This window comes from Phasianus colchicus, chromosome 1 (assembly GCF_987193195.1).
Source record: "Phasianus colchicus chromosome 1, bPhaCol1.hap1.1, whole genome shotgun sequence".
In the NCBI taxonomy this organism is placed as follows: domain Eukaryota; kingdom Metazoa; phylum Chordata; class Aves; order Galliformes; family Phasianidae; genus Phasianus; species Phasianus colchicus.
In genome coordinates, this window is record NC_143436.1 from 75,844,649 (window position 1) to 75,867,966 (window position 23,318).

General features: G+C 38.1%; 1 protein-coding gene across 8 annotated transcripts in view; it reads right to left on the reverse strand.

The window, feature by feature from the left end:
* Positions 1 to 23,318, reverse strand: part of VWF (von Willebrand factor) — a 139,919-nt gene that overhangs the window by 88,633 nt on the left and 27,968 nt on the right. For all 8 annotated transcript variants that reach the window (XM_090148114.1, XM_031597117.2, XM_031597118.2 and 5 more), the window contains 8 exons: positions 22,616 to 22,754; positions 21,954 to 22,054; positions 20,198 to 20,393; positions 19,042 to 19,257; positions 13,016 to 13,256; positions 11,726 to 11,820; positions 10,070 to 10,230; positions 3,717 to 3,820 (listed from right to left, as the gene is read on the reverse strand). In XM_090148114.1, coding sequence (XP_090004240.1) covers positions 3,717 to 3,820; positions 10,070 to 10,230; positions 11,726 to 11,820; positions 13,016 to 13,256; positions 19,042 to 19,257; positions 20,198 to 20,393; positions 21,954 to 22,054; positions 22,616 to 22,754 — 1,253 coding nt within the window. The remainder of the gene's footprint in view (positions 1 to 3,716; positions 3,821 to 10,069; positions 10,231 to 11,725; positions 11,821 to 13,015; positions 13,257 to 19,041; positions 19,258 to 20,197; positions 20,394 to 21,953; positions 22,055 to 22,615; positions 22,755 to 23,318) is intronic.

Consider the following 23,318-nt stretch of genomic DNA (forward strand, 5'->3'; position numbering starts at 1 on the left):
GTGGCATTCTCTGGGCAAATCACAAAATTCCCCAGGGTGAGATTTGATCTGAACATTCCCTTCTTTTTGTTGGGCACAGGTCAGAGAGACCTGCAGACCACATGAGAGTAAAGTCTCCTTACGTGTCTTTAATCTGTCTATCAGATGCAGCTCTGAGGAACTTACACACTTTTCTCTGCTGTCCATCCTCAGGTGCATCTCCAGCAGATCCAGTTTGGCTTCAGCCTTGAAAAGGCTCTGTTCCTGGGCTATTAGCATCCTTACCCAGACGGACTTTAATTATGCTATTATGAGCCAAATGATTACCTCACTCATCAGCATAATGTAACATTCAGTAACATTAAGTGCAGAAACAGCACACTAACACTTTCAACACTTAAAGAATATGTGGGTTTTTGTTTGTTTTGTTTTTACAAGCTGCACATAAGAATACATGCTTTTTGAATTTCTTCATTACAAAAACAGGCCCGAGCAGACCCTGTTGGAATATTTCATAATACTGTTAGCACTTCATTTTAGATATCCTGCTCTTCTTACAGTAGCCTCTTAGAAAAGCAGTTTGATTAACTTCTAAGGAAGATTACAGGTTAAATATAAAATTTAACATCAGCAAGTTTGCATTACATAATTTTTTTCCTCACTGAAAGCTAAAATAGTAGTAAATTTAATATTTGATGATGACAAAGAATGTGTTTACTCTAGTGATCAACTTTGGAGACCAAGTAACCAGGACTATAACTCAGTTTGCCCTGTGGCTTTTGTTCAGAGTCTATAATTAAGTCTAATAACATCCTTTTCTAAAGAGGTGTATCTATTTTTAAATGAAGTTCATTCTTCTGGAAAGTTTATCTGACCTAGTAATTGGAGGCATTACCTCATGGTCTGATAAGAGTACACATATGGATAGAAATATTTTTTTTTTCTGTATGTCAATAGCTATGTTTATACACTCTCTGAGGAATGTCTGTGTGATAGCATCTTTCGAGGTCTCCTGGGGTGGTGAAATCCGAACATCTTCTGTATTCTCATTTGGCTACAAACAAATAGAACTCCAACCTAAACCTCCGCTTATGTGACATAAGCTGTGATAAAAGTATATCTAATCCTGAAAGGAGATATACCAGTCATTTCTTGCCTATATATTTTGCCAGTAATGTTTTATTGAACACCTGCTAGATTCCTTACAAGCTAAATATGGAAGAATACGGAAGAAAAAATGGAACTGCCTGACATGCAGAGCAAAGCAAGATGCGTCATGTTTTCATAGCATGGGGAATTCTGAAGATAAATCAGGCAGAAGGTTAAGTTTTCATATCATTATACCTATTTTGGTGCAGTGGCTGAACTACAACAACAGTGATGTCATAATAAAACTGACTGCATTCTTTTTTTTTTTTTCCTTTTTTTTTTTTTTGGTGGTATTCTCTTTCTTCCTGCTCCTCCTTTCTTAAAGGAAACAAACACCTTAGTATAAACTCAATTATACTGAAACATATAATTATAATAGTGTAACAAAAAATAGATCAAGATTCTTATTGTTCACAAAGACAGCAAGCCTTTTGTTGCTGTGACACCTAATAATCTAAGGTTTGCACAGTACCTTTACAAATAAGCTTCAAGGAAGTAAATACCATAACCCTCAGATTAAAATAAGGGAAATTGAGAAATAAAGAAGATACTTCTTCAGGGCATCCACCCAAGCCTCCTGCCTTTTCCAGAGATATTATGAAGATTCACAAGCCTTACTGCTGAATCTGCAAGTATGAAAGAGATTCATTCCAATCTCCTGCTAGCTAGCAGGAGACAGCAAAAATAATAAAATCAATAAGCCCACCAGCCACTTCACTGTGCTAACATCTACTGTTTGGTCGCTGTACATTCTGCACTTGTCAATGAATGTCGATTGGTGCAATTTTTGCCTCATGGAGCAATTCAATTCCACAACATTGCTTTGTATGCCTTTCCAGACACATAGACAGATGCCATTTCTGTCAGAATGCCCTTCTTCTGCCATCTGTCACATAGCAACAAAACATAGCAGAATACTGGCAGAAAAGTTCAAGCTTTACTGCGGTACTGCCATCAAGGGCCAACTTAATAAAATAGGAGGCATTACTTTCAGAGTATCCCTCGTATATGATGACAGATAGACGCTATTACTGCCCTGAGGATTTTCTAATCAAGCTCTGTAAGGGTGGGGAAAAGGGAATTCTATCCCTACTTTACAAATGTAAAAGCTGTGGGATAAAAATTCTAAGGTACTTCCCCAAGATCAAATTGCTAACAAAAGCGATAACAGTTACAGAACTGCATTGTCTATTGCCTTAATCTGGGAGTAATTGTTTAATCTTGAAAACATTTCACAGCATAATAAAAACTGTGCAGTAGATTTTCTTTAAGAAATGAAATTTCAGTAACATAAAGCCTATTACATCCTCTGTTATTAAATCTAATAGGTAGAGTAAGACCAAGATTCTGTATGTATATACAAAGCCAGATTATAAAGTATCTGGCTTTTCAAATTCAATTAGAAGAAATTAGCAAATTTCTTCCGTATAGTGCTTCATAAACATTACTCCAAATTTATTTATTTATCCACAATTCTTAGAATGACAAATTTTGCCACTAGCTGAGACTTGGAGACATTACATTCTTCAGGAATTAAAGTCTCCCATATGTCAAGTCAAATGTAAATGCCAAATCTGACACCTCTGTCTTATATATTGCATTAGCAGGTGTTCACATCTGGCAAGAACAAGTGAGAATAAAAACTCCTGCAACAGCAGAACAAAAAGAAAGAAAAAAAAAAAAGGAAGATCTGAGCTCCAAATTGCAGTTTCAATTCTTCTTAATTCTCAAAGCAATAGTAATTTCCTATATCACTTTGTAAATGACATTTGACTTGATATTTGCTGAGAACTATCATGAAGCTTTTCAAAGTCATACAGTACAAACAGCTCTACTCTCCCTTATTTAAACAAATTTGTTTTCCAGTTTTATTTTCTGTATTCAAGAAAAATACCTAAAATAAGATGAAGGTCTTATCAACAAGAAAAGCACAATTCTTAATATTTTCTTCATGTTGACATTGAAAAACTTCTATCTTTAAGAAGAAATGTCACTTACAATATCACTGTCAGAAATAAAAGTTAGAAGAATGAAGCAACAAGGCTACAACTGATTGAAGATTTTATGAATGACTGAAAATAAGAGACTGTGTATGGTAATTATGATGAAATGCAAATATCACAACAATAAGAAAGAGTTTCGCCTCTTCTCTTTTTCAGTAAAATTATTATTGCATCTGTTTTTTAGCCGAGTCACTTTTGCCTACTCGTACTGTAGGCATACTGTAGGTATGTATATCATACTATCACTACCTTCTTGTACTAACATCCACTGTTTGGTCTCCATAAACATTCAGCAAGTACTGATGAATGTCAATGCGTGCATTTTTTTTCCACTTTCAGTGACACCCCTTTGCTTCATACACACTTCCATGTCAGATGGCATTTTGGCAGACTGCTCCTTTGCTACCATCTGCAACATGGCAACAAAATGTAATGGAAGGTTCAAGTTCTACTGCCATACCACAAACAACCACTTCCGACATAATGGAACAATATAATAAAATAGGAGGCATTACTTTCAGAACAGGCCTCATATTTAGAAATACATTAGGCTTCCTGCAGAAAAACACTGTTCCATTGACTCACCAGGTGTTGCAGTCCTTAGTCACTGTCTCTCCCTTGGTATATTCTCTTCCATTGTGAAAACACGGGCATCTGTCAGGAGCAACACATTTGTTCTCATGTCGCACCTAAACAAAACACACAGTCTATTAGCATGCAGACCCAGCAGTACATACCAGGACTCAGAATAGTAAGCACAAGAAAACGTAGATAAAGGAAAAGTTCAACAAAATGATCTCAAGATATCTGACGTAAGAAACATACAGCATTTCTATTTTATTTTTTTCATATTAAGTAGAGCTAAGAATATGCAAAATCACTCCCTTGTTTCACCAGTTAAACACCAGCATAAAAACTGCTAGAGGAACAAATTTGAGTACAATCACAGTGAAAATTTCAACTTGACCAGAAACAATATCTAGAGCAGGTTAAGATTTTGTGATCATAGATAGCCTGTTCCCCTCAAAAGCCAACCTGACTCAAAAATTTGCAGCAGTCATTCCATTTCTTTCAAATGCCTCCTTACTACCCAGAAGACCAGGTAACTAAAATAACTATAAGTCCATTCAAAATATTATTCCACTGTTGTAGGCTCTGTCGTAGAGAGATACGGTGTTGTATTCTAGCATTTGCTTTTTCACTTTAGGACTAAGGATTAGTTTATCTTTGTATAACAACAAATAATACATTCTGCTTACTACAAATTAAAACAACAACAACAAAAAAGTGTTTAGACCATTCAATTTTTTGTCAAGTTTGTTGTTTTATTTTTAAATTCCCCTTCCATTCTGAAGGCATTCAGATCTAGAAAACATAAAATCAAGACTGGCTATGATTTTTTTATTATTATTTTTTATTTTTTTACTTCAGTGTGGTTCTGTAAAACTAGGGAAAAGTTTGGCTCTTGCTTCTTGGAATACTGAAATTGAAAGTGCTTCCCCTCCCTCTCACTCAGAAGTCACAATATATCACCTCAATTTAAATTCTTTCTGTACAATCATTAAAATAGTTTTCTTTTTTTACCATTAAATCTGAGCCAATGAAATCAACGTAGTCTGAATACTTAATAAAGTAGAATAGCTCTGTCTTCTCCTATGGGGACCTAGAACCACCATAGGGAATTACAAATAAAAAGGATTTCACATCCCAGAGACCATTTGTTCACATGTAGCACTGTGGATTATGGGGATTTATTATGCCAAATGAACTTATGTCAGTAGAAGCAAATGGGAATAAATACTTTTCTAGATGATAGAGCTGGGGTTCTGCCTCAAACCTAATCAGTGAAAAAAACAGGCCAAAGACCACTGCATGTTTCATAGGGCATCCCTTCCTGGTGGTATTCAGGAAAAAGTAGTGTATGACTTTACACTCATAGCTACATTTCTGAATTTTTCAACTGTATTCATCAGCACTGTTCACAACAGACTTAAGTGCTTGTTCCTGAATACAGAATTAGGGATTACACTTATGTTGAGTAAAAGGAATTTCGGAATCCCTTCTTTAGAATCCCTTCTACTTGCTTTCTCATGCATCTACATGAAGCTAGCCACAGCCTGTCCCCAGCTCTAAAAACTGAATAGACTGACATATGTTTGTGATGGAAAAAAACAGATAGCATCCTTTGAAGTTACAGGATCATTAATTCACTAGCAAAGAGGAGAGACTACTTTGTCTGGATGACGCAGAGAGGGTAGGCAGGATGTAGAAATTTGAACATACATAATCCAGAGTGGAATTTCATCAGAAGGCTGATTACTTTTCTCCTGTAAAACTAGCCATACTGGTACCACATCCAGAAGATAGCATGGCACTGCGCTGCCAAATACACTGAATTACATGCCTGGTGAGCACAGTTCCATGTAGTCATTATCTACTAGGCCAGAATCATTATTAATAAACAGCTGGATTTTCTATGGCACCCTCTCATTCCATTAATATATAGCATTTAATACAGAAAATCAAACAGTGTTTCAGTTGATGGGAAGAAACCACTGCAATGACTACAGCTGGTTTTTACCTCACGTTCTTACAGCGGTGCTCCTAAGAGTGCATCCATGAGATTATAGATGGTTGACTAGATGCTGAATCTCTCCTCAGCTAGGAACCTGATAGAAACGTCCACCACTTCCTTACCCTCTTCCTAATTGTTAAATTATTAATAAATTTTGCAAAAGTGAGGACACTTTTACAGACAACAGAATCTTTAAGATTCTTCTACTCTAAACTTTGTCTTGCTGAGGATACATCTGAAGCTCTTTTAATCAATACACTCTCAATATGTATCTCTCTACAAGGTTAACTCAGATTTTCAATCTGTTTCTCCTCATAAACCTGACAATCTCAGGAGAAAGTCAGCCAAATTTAAGAAAGAGTAAGGGATTAATTAAAGGAAGTTAGAACCCAATAGCTGATGTAAGTGAAACAGCCTGCCACTGACTCCATGCAGACAAAAAACATTAAGATTAAGCATTCAAAATGTAGTGTTTTAGACCTGAATTTAACTTTATGTTGCCTGCATGTTTCTTATGTTTGTTTTACAAAGCTTTATCCTTTGGTAGATGCACATACCAGAAAACTGATACTGACTCCTTTTGAAGAATGTCATATCATTATGTAAGACAAATCTACACTGAGAAATATACAGAAGAGCAAGCAAAAAAATCAGAACAACCATCTATTAAGTTTCTGGTGAAAACTGATTGAAGTTTTAAAGAAACCTTCGAAGATGGTTTAGTTTTATTCTTTTTTGAGTAACATATCATAGTTAGAAATAGATTTATCTCACAGCAGACAATACAATAGAATTTTTCATTTCAATTTTAGACCCTAATTTTGCTGCAGTTGGAAACTTTCCAGTTTTGGAGTTTCTGAATTCTGTATTTTCAGAATGTTCTGTCCTCTTTTTTTTTCCCCAGGTAGATGGTTAACACAGCACTTGTATATTTATTAATAACTTCCAATGAGAAAAACCTGGAGTGCAGTAAGCTAATACACAGAAGTATATTTTTCCTCTTATTTCTGCGTATATTTTATCAAGTATCTTTTTTTGTTCCAAAGACAGAAGCAGGGAAATTTTCCTACCCTCCAGAAAATTAAAAAAAAAAAAAATTACTTTCCATGACACATCACAACGCCCTGAACATTTTTATTTTCAAGAAATCAAAATAGTGTAGAAGTTCCAGACAGTGAATTAGAGAACTTTTCAACTGGAATAAAAATCAGGAGAAATAAATTTTCTCCTGCATTTTCTAATTAAGAAGTAATAGACTGATCAGCAATTTCTCTCTCAAGAAAATGTTCCAATTCATATCTTGATAACTGCAGCATCAACTTCATTAACAATCCTTGATTATATTGATTTATTTTTCAAGTACGCAATTCAAAATTGGCAGCCAATTTTGGTTAAAGATTTCAGACTACGGACTCATTTAACACAACTAATGGATCTGTAAATACCTCTATAAGCATAGGGATATAACATACTTAATTAGGTACTGACTGCTACATATATTAGCAAATTGTACTGAAGAATTTTTTAAGCATACTGGATATTTCTGAATGTGCTTGCCATTTTACAGAACCAAGAAGATCAGTAAGTTACTAGAAAGAATTCATGATTTTCAAATGCTCCCCTAAGCAATTAGGTACCTATTGGTGATGAGGAAGCAAGTTGGCATTGTCCCATATAGGCACGCTTCAGGAGTTTAAGGTTACAGCAATATACAACCAGATTTCATTAGAAATCACTAATTTGATCTTGTCTCCCATGGGTATGGTTACAGCAAAGTCGTCTATACACTAGCTTGTCCCATTGTGGTTTTGAGAAATGTGAATCTCAGTTTCATATTTTTATTCCCTGCCAGATGGAAAGTAATTCTGATGCAGTTATATATGAGTCTATTGGAAGACTGAGCCATACTGTCATCTGGTGGATAGAACAGCTTGTTTTACTAGTTGATTGGTTATTTTTGTTGTTGTTATTTTAAAGGTGGCCTAACTCCTCAGTTGAATTCAGTGGCACACATCACACCACTACAGAATCAAATGGAATTTCTCATTCCAGAGTGTTCAGGACTGTGTTGCCTAGCAAAAGTGTTATGTAACAAATGTTTGAATAATAGCTCCAACCAACTGAAAATAAAAAATTAGATAATAAAGGGTAAGATTAAATACTAAAAAGTTGGATTTTTTTCCTCTTGAAATCAGTTTCTGAGACCTGAAACCTAAAAATAAACATACACCTCAGTCCTGCAATAACCCACATCTTCACTTGCAAATAGTAATATCCAGCACATATTACTCTGAACAGGCATTAAAGAGCAATAAATGATCTTCTGCATTTTTATACAGCCTGAGTTGCAACATTTGAAGACTTCTTGTTTTATACCTCACGTCATGAGAAAATAGTACCTGCACATCTTTAAGTACCACAAGTATCAAACAAGTGTAGGATATTTTAGCCCTCCAAAAAAATAAATTCTCTTTTTTCCCAACATGTATCAGATATTTCTATACATTTCATACATCAGGCATCATAAATGTCATGCCAACAGTTCTCCTGGGCAGACAATTCAAGACTGGCCTCTACTCCATAAAAAGCATACCATGTTCAATTGCATAAAAAGCATACCACCTCTATCCTACTCATGGAATTCTTGGGGCTATGCAAACATAACAGGCAAAGAGGTAACAAACTGCCTCTAACCAGTTTAGGAGGACCTGTGAAAGGTATTAATCACAAGGCCAGTACTATGAAAGAGTAGCTTACCTCATCTCAAAGGGAAGAGCATGCTGGAACATTCCAGAGAGAAGTAAACTCCGAGTCAAGATATTTATCCCTCAGTTGCTAACCCTTAAATAAGGACAGAGCGGGGAGAACCCAAGTCCACCTCTTGGGGGGAGACCCAAGTCTCACACAGATGAATTGCTTGCACCTGTTCTCCCAGTGCTAGCCCATCTCTTCACCAGAAGCTCAATCACTGGTTCATACAATGACATGTCTCTATATAGCTCCCAATCCCCAACTGCTGAGTGAGATCCTACACACACTTCACCTGCCCAGTTACTGTTGTACAGCTCTGAACATTGTTTTTCTTTCACTCAAAGAAAAATAGCAGTAATTTACTTTCCCTTCTACACTGGATGCTTTGGATTAGGGCTCTAAGCTGATATTTGCAAAGACAGACTGTGAACTCCGTAAGTATTTGTTCAATTTAAAGATTACTTAAACAATAATTAAATTTAAGGGTTGCAGGGAGGCCATAGTCCTGAACTCAAGAAAGCATGTTCAACACACTGCAATTCCAATATATCTCTGGCATTATCTTAGAAAGTATCACGTTCCACTTTCCATCACATGGGGAGCTCACTTGTCTTGTAGCAAGGTTACAGCAGAGGGAGAGAGTTGACACATACCTACAAAAACTTGGCTGGATGTTGAGTGGGTAGTTTTATTATGTGTTTCTGCATACTTCTCTCTCTCCCTTTCTCTCTCTCTCCCTCCCTTTGTCTCCCTCCCCCTCCCTCCCCCTCCCTCCTGACTGAGGAAACATTTGGGGGAACAGATGAAGAAAGAATTAATTGATCTTTAAAAAAAAGAACGTTTTAGCTGCTTGGTTATCAATTATTATCTCAAGCTAAACTTCATCTTCTATGCAGGTATATTAGTTAGAAAGAATGAGCACCTGTATATTAGGACAAGGACTGCATTGAAAGTAATGCCTCCTATTTCATTATGTTGGCCTGTGACATCAGAGGTGGACACTAGTGCTACAGCAGTAGAGGTTGGACTTTCCCACAAATTTTCCATTACATTTTGTTGCTATGTGACAGGTGGCACCAAAGGGGCAGTCTGACAAAATGGCAGCTGACATGGACTGAAGTAAAGGTATGGAACTGATTTCCTCCATCAGGAGAAAATTGCACTCACTGACATTCATCAACACTTGCTGGGCATTTAGAGACCACAGAGAGCACAGTGAAGCAGTGGGTGCTGTGTTTCAGCAATGGCAACGAAGACACTGTGCCACCTCTGCAGGTGCAGATTTTTACAATTGTGGTTTGCAAGTTCTTGTTCATCACTGGTGAAGATGCATAGTTAATAGCAGTAAATATAGCTTCCTATAGTTGAGAATTTGTTCTATGAAATAGTGTTATTGTGCTCTTAGTATTTGTTGTAATTTCCATGGAAACAAGTAAGAGGCATTAGCTCCAGAGCAACCTACATAGACACATTAAACCAGCCATAACTTTATAGTCATTGTGAAATGACTCACAACCACATTTCCAAGCTGCAAAACAACTCTGATGGGAAAGAATGATAGCAAGAAAACAAAGGTGGTATGCTTCAATTTTGTGCAACTAAGCCTCCTTACCATCCCTTTCGGACACACGCATCCAGATACACAGCCATGGCTGATGCATTCCAGGTCAAAATTCTGGCAAGTCTTGGCACACTCCAACCCTTTAGCTCTTGGGTTATTTTCAGGACAGATAAGTGTTACCATGGGTGATCTGCATGTCAAGCTCCTTTTTACTTGAAAAAATAAGTTTACAGAAATTTCTTTTAGAACTCAAGTATTGGTAGCATAGTATTTTTCTAAAGGATGTTAGATAATTAAATTCAGATATAGAATAGAGCAACACCACTACAGTTAGGCTAGCACAAAAGCATGAATACTAACACAGAAGCAAAGTGATTGCACTACAGTAAATACCATCCTACCAATATAAACAGACTCCAAATTGCACTAAAGCTTGCAAGTACACTTTATTCTGAAACATATTTAAATCTGTAGGCAGTGTACACAAGCATCATCACAAAGATGTTCTCAGATCCATCAGCAGCATACTGCATTTAGGCTCACCTCCAAAACAAGCATACTTCCATCAACAACTGTTAATAAAAATGTGCATAGTATAAATAAAATACTTTCAAATTCTGAAACTTCAAGTGAAACTTCAATTTCTGAAAGAATTTCCTACTGAATTCTGGGTTACTCTTTCAAGCAAATGAACTATATACATCTGAGGATCTCTGTTGTTTTCTTTCTTTGTTGTTATTTTTTGTTTGTCTTAATGAACTATTTCTAGGAAAATTATTTCTTTGAAGCATTAAAGCATGAGTTTGGTGAGAGGTCAGTATTGATGTACTCCTAAAAGTCTTAACCTGAGGGAGTTACTGTTACTGGTGGTCTATGAAGACATATTTAGTAGGCTGCCATGCTGTTACCAGTCAGTCAGATTTGCAGTATTTTCCACTAGAAGCTTGGCAGTAAGGATGTCTGACACTTAATTCAAAGAATCAAAGTCAATCGATAAACTCTTGTCTCAAACTCATCAACCAAAAAATTTCTCACAATATCCTGAACAGGTGCATTTGGTTGAATGCAATGGGAGATACTATATTTGTGGTTATTCCCACTGATTGTGCAGAGGTATTTCCCAGGCTTCACCAAATCCCCAGTATCCCTGTCCTCTCAGAGACATTCAATCTCAGATTGCCCTCTCCTATCGCGATCCTAGAGATCTCCATCTGGGTATCAATGGAAAAATCACAAAGTCCAAGACCACTGGTGTGATGTTTTTCAACACAGTGGATTTCTCTGTAAGGCAATTTTCAGGCTCTAGAAAATTTAAAGTTGAAATGCCTGCTGGCTGGAAGGCACAGTGTCCAACAGCAGGCTAGTTTTCAGGCCAAAAAAAAGTGTTTGTATGCACTGGAAATGAGAGCTTGTTGGCCAAGGAGAAAGAGGTATGAAGTGCCTACTTACTGATGTCATATGATCCTAGAATTGTAACTGGAAGCTTCAGATCACTAAAGAATTTCTTAACTTCTAAAAGCACAAAGAAAGTACAGTGACTAAATATGATTTTGAGAGGTGGGACGCAATGAGCCCTGCACCTGCCATGCAAACATTTGTATCCTGTAACAAAATACACACACACCTCTCTTCCCTACATTGTATTACCAGAAGACCAAAGGCAAAAAAAGGAGAAAAAACAGGAAATATTAATTAATGCATACTAACTTCTGGCAGAAGGCTTCTCATCAGCAAAAACATCTGGCAATAAGGCACCAGGAGCTCTACTTTTACTGCAGTGCATGAAACCATCTTCACAATAGCTAAGAGAAAACAGAGTTTATATTTAACAAAGTGACTTTTTTTTTTTTTTTCCAGCTTACAATGCTTTTACCAGATGGCCAGATGGGCCTACAGGAAACCAGTGAGAGTAACAAAATTATACCTCTAATTTGGACTGACTCTCCATCCAATGAGCTTACCAGCATTAAAGGTCAAACTTCTTTGAGACAGTCAGTGATGCATTAGCATGGTAACAGCTTTACTCTTGTCCCTGTCCCACTGAATCCAATGCATGGTTCTTTTTATGCACAGGCATAAAGCTGAGCATAATTATAGTCAAGTTTGCTGTGGAGACAGGTAATGGACCACAAAGTGCCTGCAATAATTGATTTCTGTGGTAGAATAGAAAAGTAGAAGACGCTATTCCCAAATCTAAGTATGTCATGAGCATGTACCAATTACATCCTGCAGTGGAATTGCCAGGTCAAAGCCTGAACCACTATGTCAGCACGTAGGTGCCTGGAGCTGGAGGGGAGGGAGGAGTGCCTAGATCCACACTTCCTCTCACTCCCCATCTCAGCAGTGCTTCCAGCCATGCTTCTGGAAGCACATATGTACTCAGAGCCTGAGTAGTTCCTCTTTCCCCCCTCCCTTTCTGGTGCATCTGAGTTCAAACTGGTGAAGGCTACATTCCTCAGCTCGTCCTTTTTTCTAAACCGTTGCTGAGAGGTGTGAGTTAATTCCTCTTTCTTTGATATCTTGTTCTAATAACACCTGCATCTCTAATAAAGGCTCTGTCATTGCCTTTGTTTGCTTTACACATCCCTACTCTCAGTGTACCACTACCCAATTTAACAATTAGAAATGCTTTTTAATATTTATATCTTTGGTAAGTAACAAGGTTTTAAAATTTATTAAAGGTATTGCAGTACACAAATGTAATTTTGAAAGCCTACAAGTAGCCATTGTCAGTAAATAAACTCCAAATCAAACTGTCAGAAACTGTTCACAGAATAAGGCTTAATAACCTGTTTTTGTTTTTCTTTTTTTTTTTTATTAAGATGCCATTTGAAATGGAGAGATGCGACAGCAAAATTTGTTTAGTTGAAGGCAAAAAAAATTGTTCTCTTTTAAACTTCTTTCAGAGGAGATAATCAAACTGAAGAACTAATCCACTTAGTCAAACCATCCAAAAATTTCTAAATCACATCGTGTAGCAATAAATCCTGTACTTACCACATAGTATAATGATCCGAAAAGATATCTTCTGGCTGGAAGATCTCACCATCATAGTAACAAGAGCACTGGGACTTTGGTACACACTCCTCACTCTCATCTAGGTAATGCCCAGGTGGGCAGTAACAGCCTTCCATGCAGAATTCATCACAGTTCTCGTCTGGGAAGGACAGAGATCGGCATGTCTGGTTGCACAGTGTCCCACACTGCTGGTAAACTTGGCCTTCAGGACAGGTCATTGCTGTGGAAAGATATGTACATCAGGAAGACCAGGTCTTGAACTAAATGAAAAAATTAACAAATTATAATAACAGAAATACAAGTTAATTAGGGCAGAAGCTGATAAATCAAATAAATGAGAGAGTTTCTGAAAACCAAGGTTATTACTCTGATCCATCAGTGAGCAAAAAGAGAAAGTCTCATGACTTTCAGTCAGTTTTCTCTTTCCCACCAGTCAGAAAACAGAACAGCAAAGTTTTCTGGAACTGGTAGTACATCTCTTCTGATACTCTCAGTGCACTATATGATGTAATGATGTGGGATACCAATAACAAACATCATAAAACTATAACCTTCCACCCCTTACTCAACATCACTACATCATGCTTGATATACACATAAATAAACAATTATTAACATGCATTAAACATACACACACGCATTAAACACACACAGAATACATGGAATTACTGACTGCACTCCCCCAACATCGAATTCCCTTGCGGTACACACTGAACATCTCCATTTTTCTGTATCACCCACCAAGTTGTCCCTGAGCAAACACAGTTCCAGGGAGAGATTTGGCCTTTCCAGAAGCTGGAAAGACCCGAGCCACTTTCCCAGTGTGCTCTTTACATGTACTACTCAGAGCTTATCTCCCTCTACAGTATGTAGGGAGCTGAATTGGGTAGGAACATTGTGATTGATAGATTCTTGAGTGTTGACCAACCAGGTGTCTTCTCCCAAATGCTTTCCTACTGTTTTAGGTTGCATTGTTTGCAACAACTCATTGTATCATTCAATTTTACCTGAAGCTGGTGAATGATAGGAGATATGATGAATACACTCAATGCCATGATCTTTGGCCCAAGTATTTACAAGAGAATAAGTTCTACCTCCTCAGATCTACCTAAGCTGCAACATCCTTGACTTAAATAGTTGTGTAAGCTCTTGGGATGCCACAGGTTTTCAAAAGTGAAATCCCAAGACACTAGAGGTCCCCTTTCCCCTAAGATTTTTCTTAAGCCCCTCCATATTCTCTGCCACTCCATATTCTTCAGGTATAGGGAAGGCTTCCTCCAGATAAAGTAAATGAAGATACACTCAGGGAGGTTGAGAATCAATTTAGCATTCCAAAAAACATACAGAACTTGAGAGGAAAACATGGAAACCTATATAAACATTGTGTTGTTTGTAAGATTAGCTACTTCCTCTGGGATATAACTGCCAATACTCCAATCATACAACAAAGCGTACAGGTATCAGGTAGGCGTATCCATCAGTGCTCCAGTTGGTTTTACACACATACACACATCGAAAGCAGAAAGTGGCGAATTTCATAAGAAACCAGTTCATTTTAAGAATTAAAGTTCTGAACATAATAGTATTTAATCCTTTAAAAAGCACTTCTAAAATAAAGAACAGTTTCATAGTTGGCATGATGCCAAAAGAAAAAACAGTACAGTGCCCAGAGTCTGGCAGACCTACAGTCTAATCTATGAGGGTCAACGCTAGCTACAGCACTCTGCAACTCTTTGTATGGCATTCTAAGAAAATCCATCTTCTGCTAACATTAAAAATTCAATTTGGATTTCCCAGGCAATGCCCCAGTAACTGTAATGGACACATGTCTAAAGATAACTTTGACAGGGGGACAGCAAGCCCACCAGCCCAAAAAAAGGGGGGGAGAAAGGGAAAGGGAACAAAAAGGGAAAGAAAAAGAAATAGCAACAAATAGCAGGAATAATCTGAGGAGGAAAGTTCATTTACTAATTATAACATAAATATAATATAGCAGAAATGTAAGTTAATTGGGATTGAAGCTAGTAAATCAAGTAAATGAGAGTTTCTGAAAATGAAAATTATTACTCTGTTCCAACAGAGCAAAAACACAAAGTCTCACAACTTTGCAGACAGTTTTATCTTTCCCACTGACTGGAAAATGGAAACAGAACAACAAAGTTTTCTGGGACCTGTAGTACATTTCTTCTCTTCTGAAACTCCCAGTGCACTACATGACGTGACAATGTGGAATACTGATAACAAAAAATCATAAGACCATGACACTGAATTACAGCAGCTTGCCTTAAAGTTAAGCCTAGTGCATTGCTCTACGTAAATGAGCAAAAATCTTACAAAGTGCAGGGAATAAATTTTTGGACTTCATTGCAAACCCTGCAATGTAATTCAACAACAAAATTTCATCCATAATGAGAAACAGTTTCTGTTCAATTTCTGTTACCAGATTCACATTAACACTTTCTTTTCAGTACAGTCAAGGACAACTTAGTGAAAAAAATTAGAATGCATGTCTGTGCCTTTGTGCCTGCTACAACTAAATCTAAATCCTCACAACCAGATGCTGTCAGAATTATTAATGGAAATAGGTATGAATAACAAATCCACTTAGCAATTGTGGAGCTAAACCTTGTATTCTAAGAGTTTTTTTTATTATGAATGTAATTATTTGAAGACCTAGTTTTGTCCTTCAAAACTGAATTGGCTTCTCTGTCTATAGAAGATTAACTTAGTTTTGAGAAGCGCCTCTGTGTACAACAGCATTAGCATTAGGTGGCAGCTATGACAATACATTTCAGAAGATGAGAGTAACGAGTTATTATTACCATGGGATTTTCACAGATACTGCTCCTGCTGAGTCCTTACAAATCCCTCTCACAGAATCCATGCAAAGGCAACAAGCAACTAGCATGCCTCCGCTACATTAGGGAAAACAGTCTGATCAACATGACCTTAAAATCTGAAGATACAGGGATCTTTTTGCCACCAAACACACACATATATACATACATGAAGCACATATGCATCAGAGACACAGACCTTGAAATTATGGCCTAAATATTCCTTCCACGCATCACAAAGAGATTGGTTCTATTGCTTATTCACAGAAGGCTGTAAAGGCAGGAGCCAGCTCACTTGGTAAACTAGTACTAACCAGCCATTTCCCAAGAAACTGAATCACAGTTCACCAGCACAGGAACAGAGCTGGTGTTCTGTGCACCGACCCTTTAATACAAATTACACAAATCGCACATTCACATCTTGAGCCCATTAACAGGGAGACTGTTCTCCTTCATAACACAGGAGATGCCTGGGGCATCAGGATTGTTTAATGGGAACTGATGGATCTGTAATCAGGGAAAACATCACTTGATGAGAACATCGTAATGTAATGATGAGAACTCTAATGTACAGAGAAAAGGAAGCACTGCTGCACTATTAAAGATTAATTGTGAAAATCCACTTGTTCAATTGCAGAAAGGACAACGGGGCATTATTGCTTCTCCTTCTTTCAGCCTCCAAATCTGCACGCTTTTAAAATATTTATTACATTGCAGTTCCACTAGCCGAACATTTCCCTAAATTAGGTAAAATATTTTGAAATCATGCAGTATGTAAATCCATTTCATTCTCACTTGCAATAAAGGCTATCCAGCCTGCAGAAGCTGTAGCCACAAACCCTACAGATACAGATCTTACTAAGTGGAACACCAGTGACCTTTTTCTTTCTCTTCCCCATAGCTTCTACACACTCAATTTATGAATGTTTTTCCCGCTCTCCCTTCAGGAGAGTCCCCATTCCCTAAAAGATAGATCACTATGGAAAAAAAAATCATTTCACAAATACTTATGGGAAAAAGTGTGCCCATGCCAAGCAAATTTCATTGCAATGGATTTTTGTTTATAATACCATCCAAAGAGAAAAGTAAGAAATTTAAAAATGCATTCTCTTTCTGTTCCAGCTTGTTAGTAGTTTCCTAATTAATCTTGCATTAAACTCATCATAGAACAATAGAATGTCTTGTGCAGGGAAGGATCTTAAAGACCATTTAATTCCAATCCATTCAATCTAATTCCAATTCATTCAACACCTCTAGTGATGAAGCATTCACAACTTCTCTGAACGAGCTGTTCCAGTGCCTCACTATCCTCTGAGTAAATAATTTCCTCCTAGCATTTAACCCAAGCCTCCCCTCTTCTGGTTTGAAACCATTTCCTCTTGTCCTGTCATTATCAGATTGTGTAAAAAGTAGTTTCTCTCCTGTTTATGAGCTGCCTTTGATTACTGGAATCTTCTCTTCTCCAAGCTAAACAAGACCAGCTCCATCCATCTTTCCTTAAAGGAAAAGTGCATCCAGCATCTTCATGCCCCACCTCTGAGTCCACTTCAACATCTCCACAACTTTCTTGTGTTCCAGGCCTGGATGCAGTACTCTAGACAGGGCCTCACAATGGCAAAGGGAGATGATCACCTGCCTCATCTGCTGACCATCTCTCTATTGATGCAGTCCAATATGTAGTTGAATTTCTGGGCTGCAAGAACAGAACACTGGCTCACATCAAGCTTTTAATCCACCAGAACTTTCAAATAGATCTCCACAAGATTGCTCTGAAGGAGTTCTTCTCCCAGTCTGTACACATCTCTGACATTGCTCTGACCCAAGTGCAACACCTTGTACTTGGCCTTGTTGAATCTCATTAAGTTCACATGAGCCCACTTCTCAAGCTTCTCCATGTCCCTCTGTATGGCATCCCTTTCTTCTGTCTGCACCACTCAGATTAGTCAAAACTTGCTGAGGGTTCATTCCATTCCACTGTCTAGGTCATTGGTAAAGACACTGAAAAGCACCAGTCTCAAGACAAACCCCTGTGGGACACCACTCATCATTGGTTTCTATATGGACATATTGCTGTTCGTCACACACTCCAGCTGTGACATTTCAAACAATTCCTTATTCACTGAATAATCCACCCTTCAAAACATTATCATTCCAATTTAGAGACAAGAATGTGGTGCGGCACCACGCCAAAGGCCCTACAGAAGTCTAAGTAAACTACAGTAGTTGCCCTTCCTTTGTCCACTGAAACAATCACTCCATCTCAAAAGGCCACCAGGTCAGTCAAGCATGATCTGCCCACAGTGAAGCCATGCTGGTTATCACAGCTCATTTCCTCATCTTGCATGTGCCTTGACATAGCTTCCATGAAGATTTGTTCCATGACCTTCCTTGGTACAGAGATAAGGCTCATTGGCCTGTAATTCCCCAAGCTTTCCATTCTCAAGTATGAGAGTGATGTTTTCCTTTTTCCAGTCACTGAAGACTTCACCTTAAAGCCAAGGCTTTCTAATCTTTTTTGATCTGTGTGAAAACATCCTGTTGTTCCATTTCCCCAACTCTGAATTGTTTTATATTCTGCCAGCATCTCATCTTATAAGTTGTTAGCCTTTGAACCAGGATTGCCACTTATGAAAGGGTGGAATGCTGCAAGTGATCTTCAGGGGAATTTAAAACTTAATTTTTTCTGACGCTCATGGAAGAGAAGCTTCTAATAAAGTGTCATAGTCAAAGCTCTTTTTTGTTAATTAACATTCACAGACTCAGGTCGTCATCCTGAACCAGCTTCCAAATCATACTAGAATTTAGAAGGGCGGTCAGCAAAATGACATTTACCAAGAAAATTCTGGTGAATCGTGTGCATGAAAATAAGATCTCAGATCTCTGCACTGGCAGCGTGATAATCAATCTCCTAGGCAATTCTTCAAACACTGAGACAAGTGCCACAGCAGTTACAGAATGTCTGTTCTTGAAATATTCAAAATATGCGTAGACAAGGCCTCAGAAAAATCTGCTATAAGCTTGCCTTGTTGTAAGCAGAAGGCTGTAGACATCCCATCTAATTAAGAATACCTTCAATGTTTACAGTTGTGTTCTATTTACCATTCAATATTTCTAAGAAGTTCTTTTGAGAAAACAAAAACAAGCAATTTTTAGGAGTATTTCACTTACGGCAGAAATCAGGTGCTCTCCACTGGACCACAACATTCTTCCTAGCACAGGCTGTTGCATAGTTAGTAATAGAGGAGCACAAGCAATCCTTGCCACTGAAGCAAGAGCAAACATCAAAATGGCAGTTCTTCACATAGGGAGTAGGACTGACTTCATGGTGACAGGGTTCAAAAACAGAAGATATCAAAATGGAGCAGGATTCCTCAGCGTATTTGGCTAAGAAAAGAGAAAAAATATGTGAAATCAGTGCTTTCAAGAAAAAAAAAAAAAATAGAACCACAGTAATTGAGTTGTTGGGTTGGTTTTTTGGGGGGTTTTTTTTTGGGTTTTTTTGTTTTTTTTTTTTGCTTTCATAGGACAAAAGCAACAACAAAAATCCAGAAGAATAATATCAGATCAAGTAGGCATAGATAGCTCATAGATCATGAGTTCCACTCAAAGAATAATGTTCCATTAATAAAACAAAACAAGGAAAAGCAATACTTTTATATTCTGTTACCACTATCTGTGGTACTGTAGTTACTTTTACAGGGCCCCTGCTTTATGCTGATTTTTATATTTGCAGAATTAAACCCACTAGGCTATACTACACTCTTAAATCAACAGTGCCTACTCTGGTCTATGACAATGAAGTTCTCCGTGTTCTTGTTCATCCCAGAAATCAGAGACTGTTGTAATACGTGGCATGAGAAAACGTCTCTGAGAATACATCCACAGTCCAAGCAGAACAGTTAGGCACTACAGAGGGAAAGAGGGAGCCTGTCAGTTCAGACCGGGTAAGAGCAAGAAGTCAAGAGATCAGGGAAAGTATATGATGTGTAAGGGCAGAGGGGTGAAGAGAACAAGTGTGCTGTCATTATCCTGTAGGTGGACAGAATCGCTATCAGTTGTATGATTAGTTTTAGTGACATACACTTGCGCAGCAGATGTGGTGGTCTAACACTACCGTACAAATTAAATGGCAGCATGACCTCACATTACTGATTTTTGTTTCTATTTTCAGAAAACAGTACATTATCCAAAAGAAACCTGCATCAATTAGTATTTGGGGTACCCCCTCTTTCTTTTTTTTTTTTTTTGTTCCTCTTCCATTTAAGATGGAATATCACAGGTTGCTGAACAACAGCACATGTTAATATTGGAGGGAATTCAATACCTAAATGAGGATTGAGATTGCAGGGGTCATTGTCTTGTTTTAACAAGTCTTGACAGTCTGCACTGAGTTTCCAAGAGTTTCCAAAATCTTCCAGAAGAACTTCCACCAAGCCAGAAGGAGTAAGAAAATCATCCCCTTGGTTACCATTGTAATTTCCACACAGGCCGCACATCCTTTCAGTATATATTAGAGATACCTAAGGAACACAAATGTTAGCCCAGCCATCTTCCAGAATAGGTAATCACTGTAGGGCAAGATTTTCTAAGGAATGAACCATTTGCAATTAACTAAGGAAACTCTAGAATATATCACACAGCACTACATTCATTGTACTACATTCTTTAACTGCTCACAAGAATGTTGTTATTAATAGCTGCAGGACAACTTTTGAATACAAAACAAATTAAGGTAGTAACTGAAGGTGACTGCAGAACTCTAGCTACAAGAGGGCCTCAGGCTCAGCCAGGTTTGTGGTTATTTGGAGATTCTCCACATGAACAGAGCATAAGAATGCAGGTCTGACAAGCCAGCCCAGCTGGTTTAGCACCTAGGGATTAGTACACCAGGAAGAAACACCACAGGCAGACTGCAGCTCTGAGGGAGAAAATAGATTCTTAAAGACAATGTCTGTAGTCCTCAAGATTCTACCATTCTGAAGAAAAACAGACTCAGGTAAGAGCTAAAGGATGATGGACAGCTTGGTTAGGGAAGGGGATCATGAAATTAGTTTGTCATTTACCTTCTTGGCAGATGCAAAGACAACCACTTTAGCTATTTAACCTGACCTCCTGCATAACTCAGCCCAGATCCTGTTTCATCTGTTCAAGCTGCACTATATGTTGGCATGGTGTTTCACAAGTTAAACATTCCAGCAATTCCAAAAGCCACTGTAAGAGTGAGGTGTGTGTTGGCTGGTCAGCTATCAGGAGAACATTGCACAGTAAACAGCCTTCTTTCCCCTCCCTCACAGGCTCTTCTGCATTCTAACTTATTCTGCAAATAACAACAGACCAAAATATACACACATTCGTATATAAAGCATGTTACTTGAAGCTTTCTGCCCTTTCTGCTCAATAGATTCCCTTACAGTTCACTTATTTTAAACCCGGATTGAGCATTTCCATGCTATTGCTGTCTGCAGCACAGACAAATCCTTGTGGTTAATCAAGACTGACTTTAAACATTCCTCATAAAAGAAGGAGCATGCATCATATATTGTATGAGTTAACTGATCTTTCCCGGAAATAACTATGGATATATATATCCATAGCTCTATATATGTTATTCATCCATAGCTCTATATATGTTATTCATCCATAGCTCTATATATGTTATTCATCCATAGCTCTATATATGTTATTCCAGGAGTTATTTCCATAGTTATAACTGTCCCTAGAGTCACCTTCATCCCTTATTATAAAGTCATATGAATCTATTGCTATAAGGCAGGACAGTTAAATTCAATGAAAACAAAAAATACAGTTTGAAGGGCATCTGCTGAACAAAACACAAGTATTCCTTGTTAATAATGGCTGCCACTGCACAAAAAGGAGAAAAAAGTCTGCTGTGGGATGGAAATGTTTTCTGGAATACAAAAGGACCTATATATTGCTCAAGAAGTATAAAGGAGAATGGTATTTCTAGCATGCAATGAAAAGCAATTTCTCATGGCACAAAGCAAGCCACTGTATATGTTTGGGTGGGTTGAGAGAGGTGGAAGGAAGGCAGAAATAAACGAGACAGAATGAAAGAGTACCTTCACCAGCAGTTCACCACGGCCATCCCAATCAATCTGCAAATCTTCCCCATAGGTAAGGCGAACTGAAGTCCTCACCACACGCTGGATCCGAAGGGCACCTCAAGGCAACCACAAAGTATCAGTCAAGACCAGATGTAGCACTCAATCCATGGGACTGCTGAGGTTCTCTGAACAGGACAGTGGGGTGGCTGCCAGAGAGGAGGAGCACCAGCTAGCCCCCCTTTCTACTTTCAAAGTTTTGTGCCTGCTAATCAGCTCACGTGCATGAATTTGTCCATAACACCTGCTCAGGAGCCCCAGAGGAAGATGTATGCATATTCTGAAAAAAATTAGGTATTAATTGTGACATTTTGTTAGATAACTTGTGGGATTTTAAGCTTCCAGGTTAAAAAATAACAACTTTTAAAAATAGACCAATGGCAGTTTTCAACATCACATCCCCCAAATTGAAACCATCTTAATCCTCCTAGTTTTAGAACTGCTGACCCAAGATGTGTCAGCTTCACAGAAAGAAGCTGGAACTTTCAGTACACAGAAATAGAGGCTGCAAGTGAGAATTTGATATGGAAAACACTTTCTGATTGAACTATACCTAAGATGACTAATAAAGGGGGATCCCTTCAATAGCTCACCAGTTAACCCCTTGCACACACACACACCTTGTAACAAAGGGGTCTGTATGTCTTGTCCATTCAGTGAAATTCCTCCTCCATGTTTCATTTTTATTAGGCTGTTGTCCATATCTCGGATTCGGACAGAAGCAGAGCGAGTGCACACAGCATCAGGATCATCTGCACACTACAGAGAAAAAAAATTTGCTTTGAATCTCAAGATTTTGCTTTATTCATGACTCCACCTTGGGCCCACAAAAGAAATATCAGCCTGTTATTCAGGAGGCAATAAGCATCTTGATAGTTTTATTGATGGACACTGCCTCCTATAGACATCAGGCTGACCCAGTAGCATGACCAAAAACTATTATGACCACATAACCATTCAGTCAATGCACCCTACTCAGTGTCTGTGGAAACTTGTTTTCCATAGGCACTAATGAGCAGCAGCCTCCAGGGTGCTCAGGAAAGGACACAGCCTCTTCTACTTGTACTTGCTTAGTTGACAGAGGAAGAGGAGGCTGATCCTCTAAATTGCACTGTTAATTTGAATCTCCTGGTAGGCTACTGGAAATGATAATGAGAAAAGGCAAAATGTTTATTATCCAAGGAAAAAGACTTCATCTGTTATTTGAACTATTCCATAGGAAAATTACTTTTGTTGTCCTGACTATATGCAATTCCTATCATACTCCCACAGCCCTTCCTGCTCACTCCAGAGTGTACACACAGGCATGAGCCAAAACTGTTG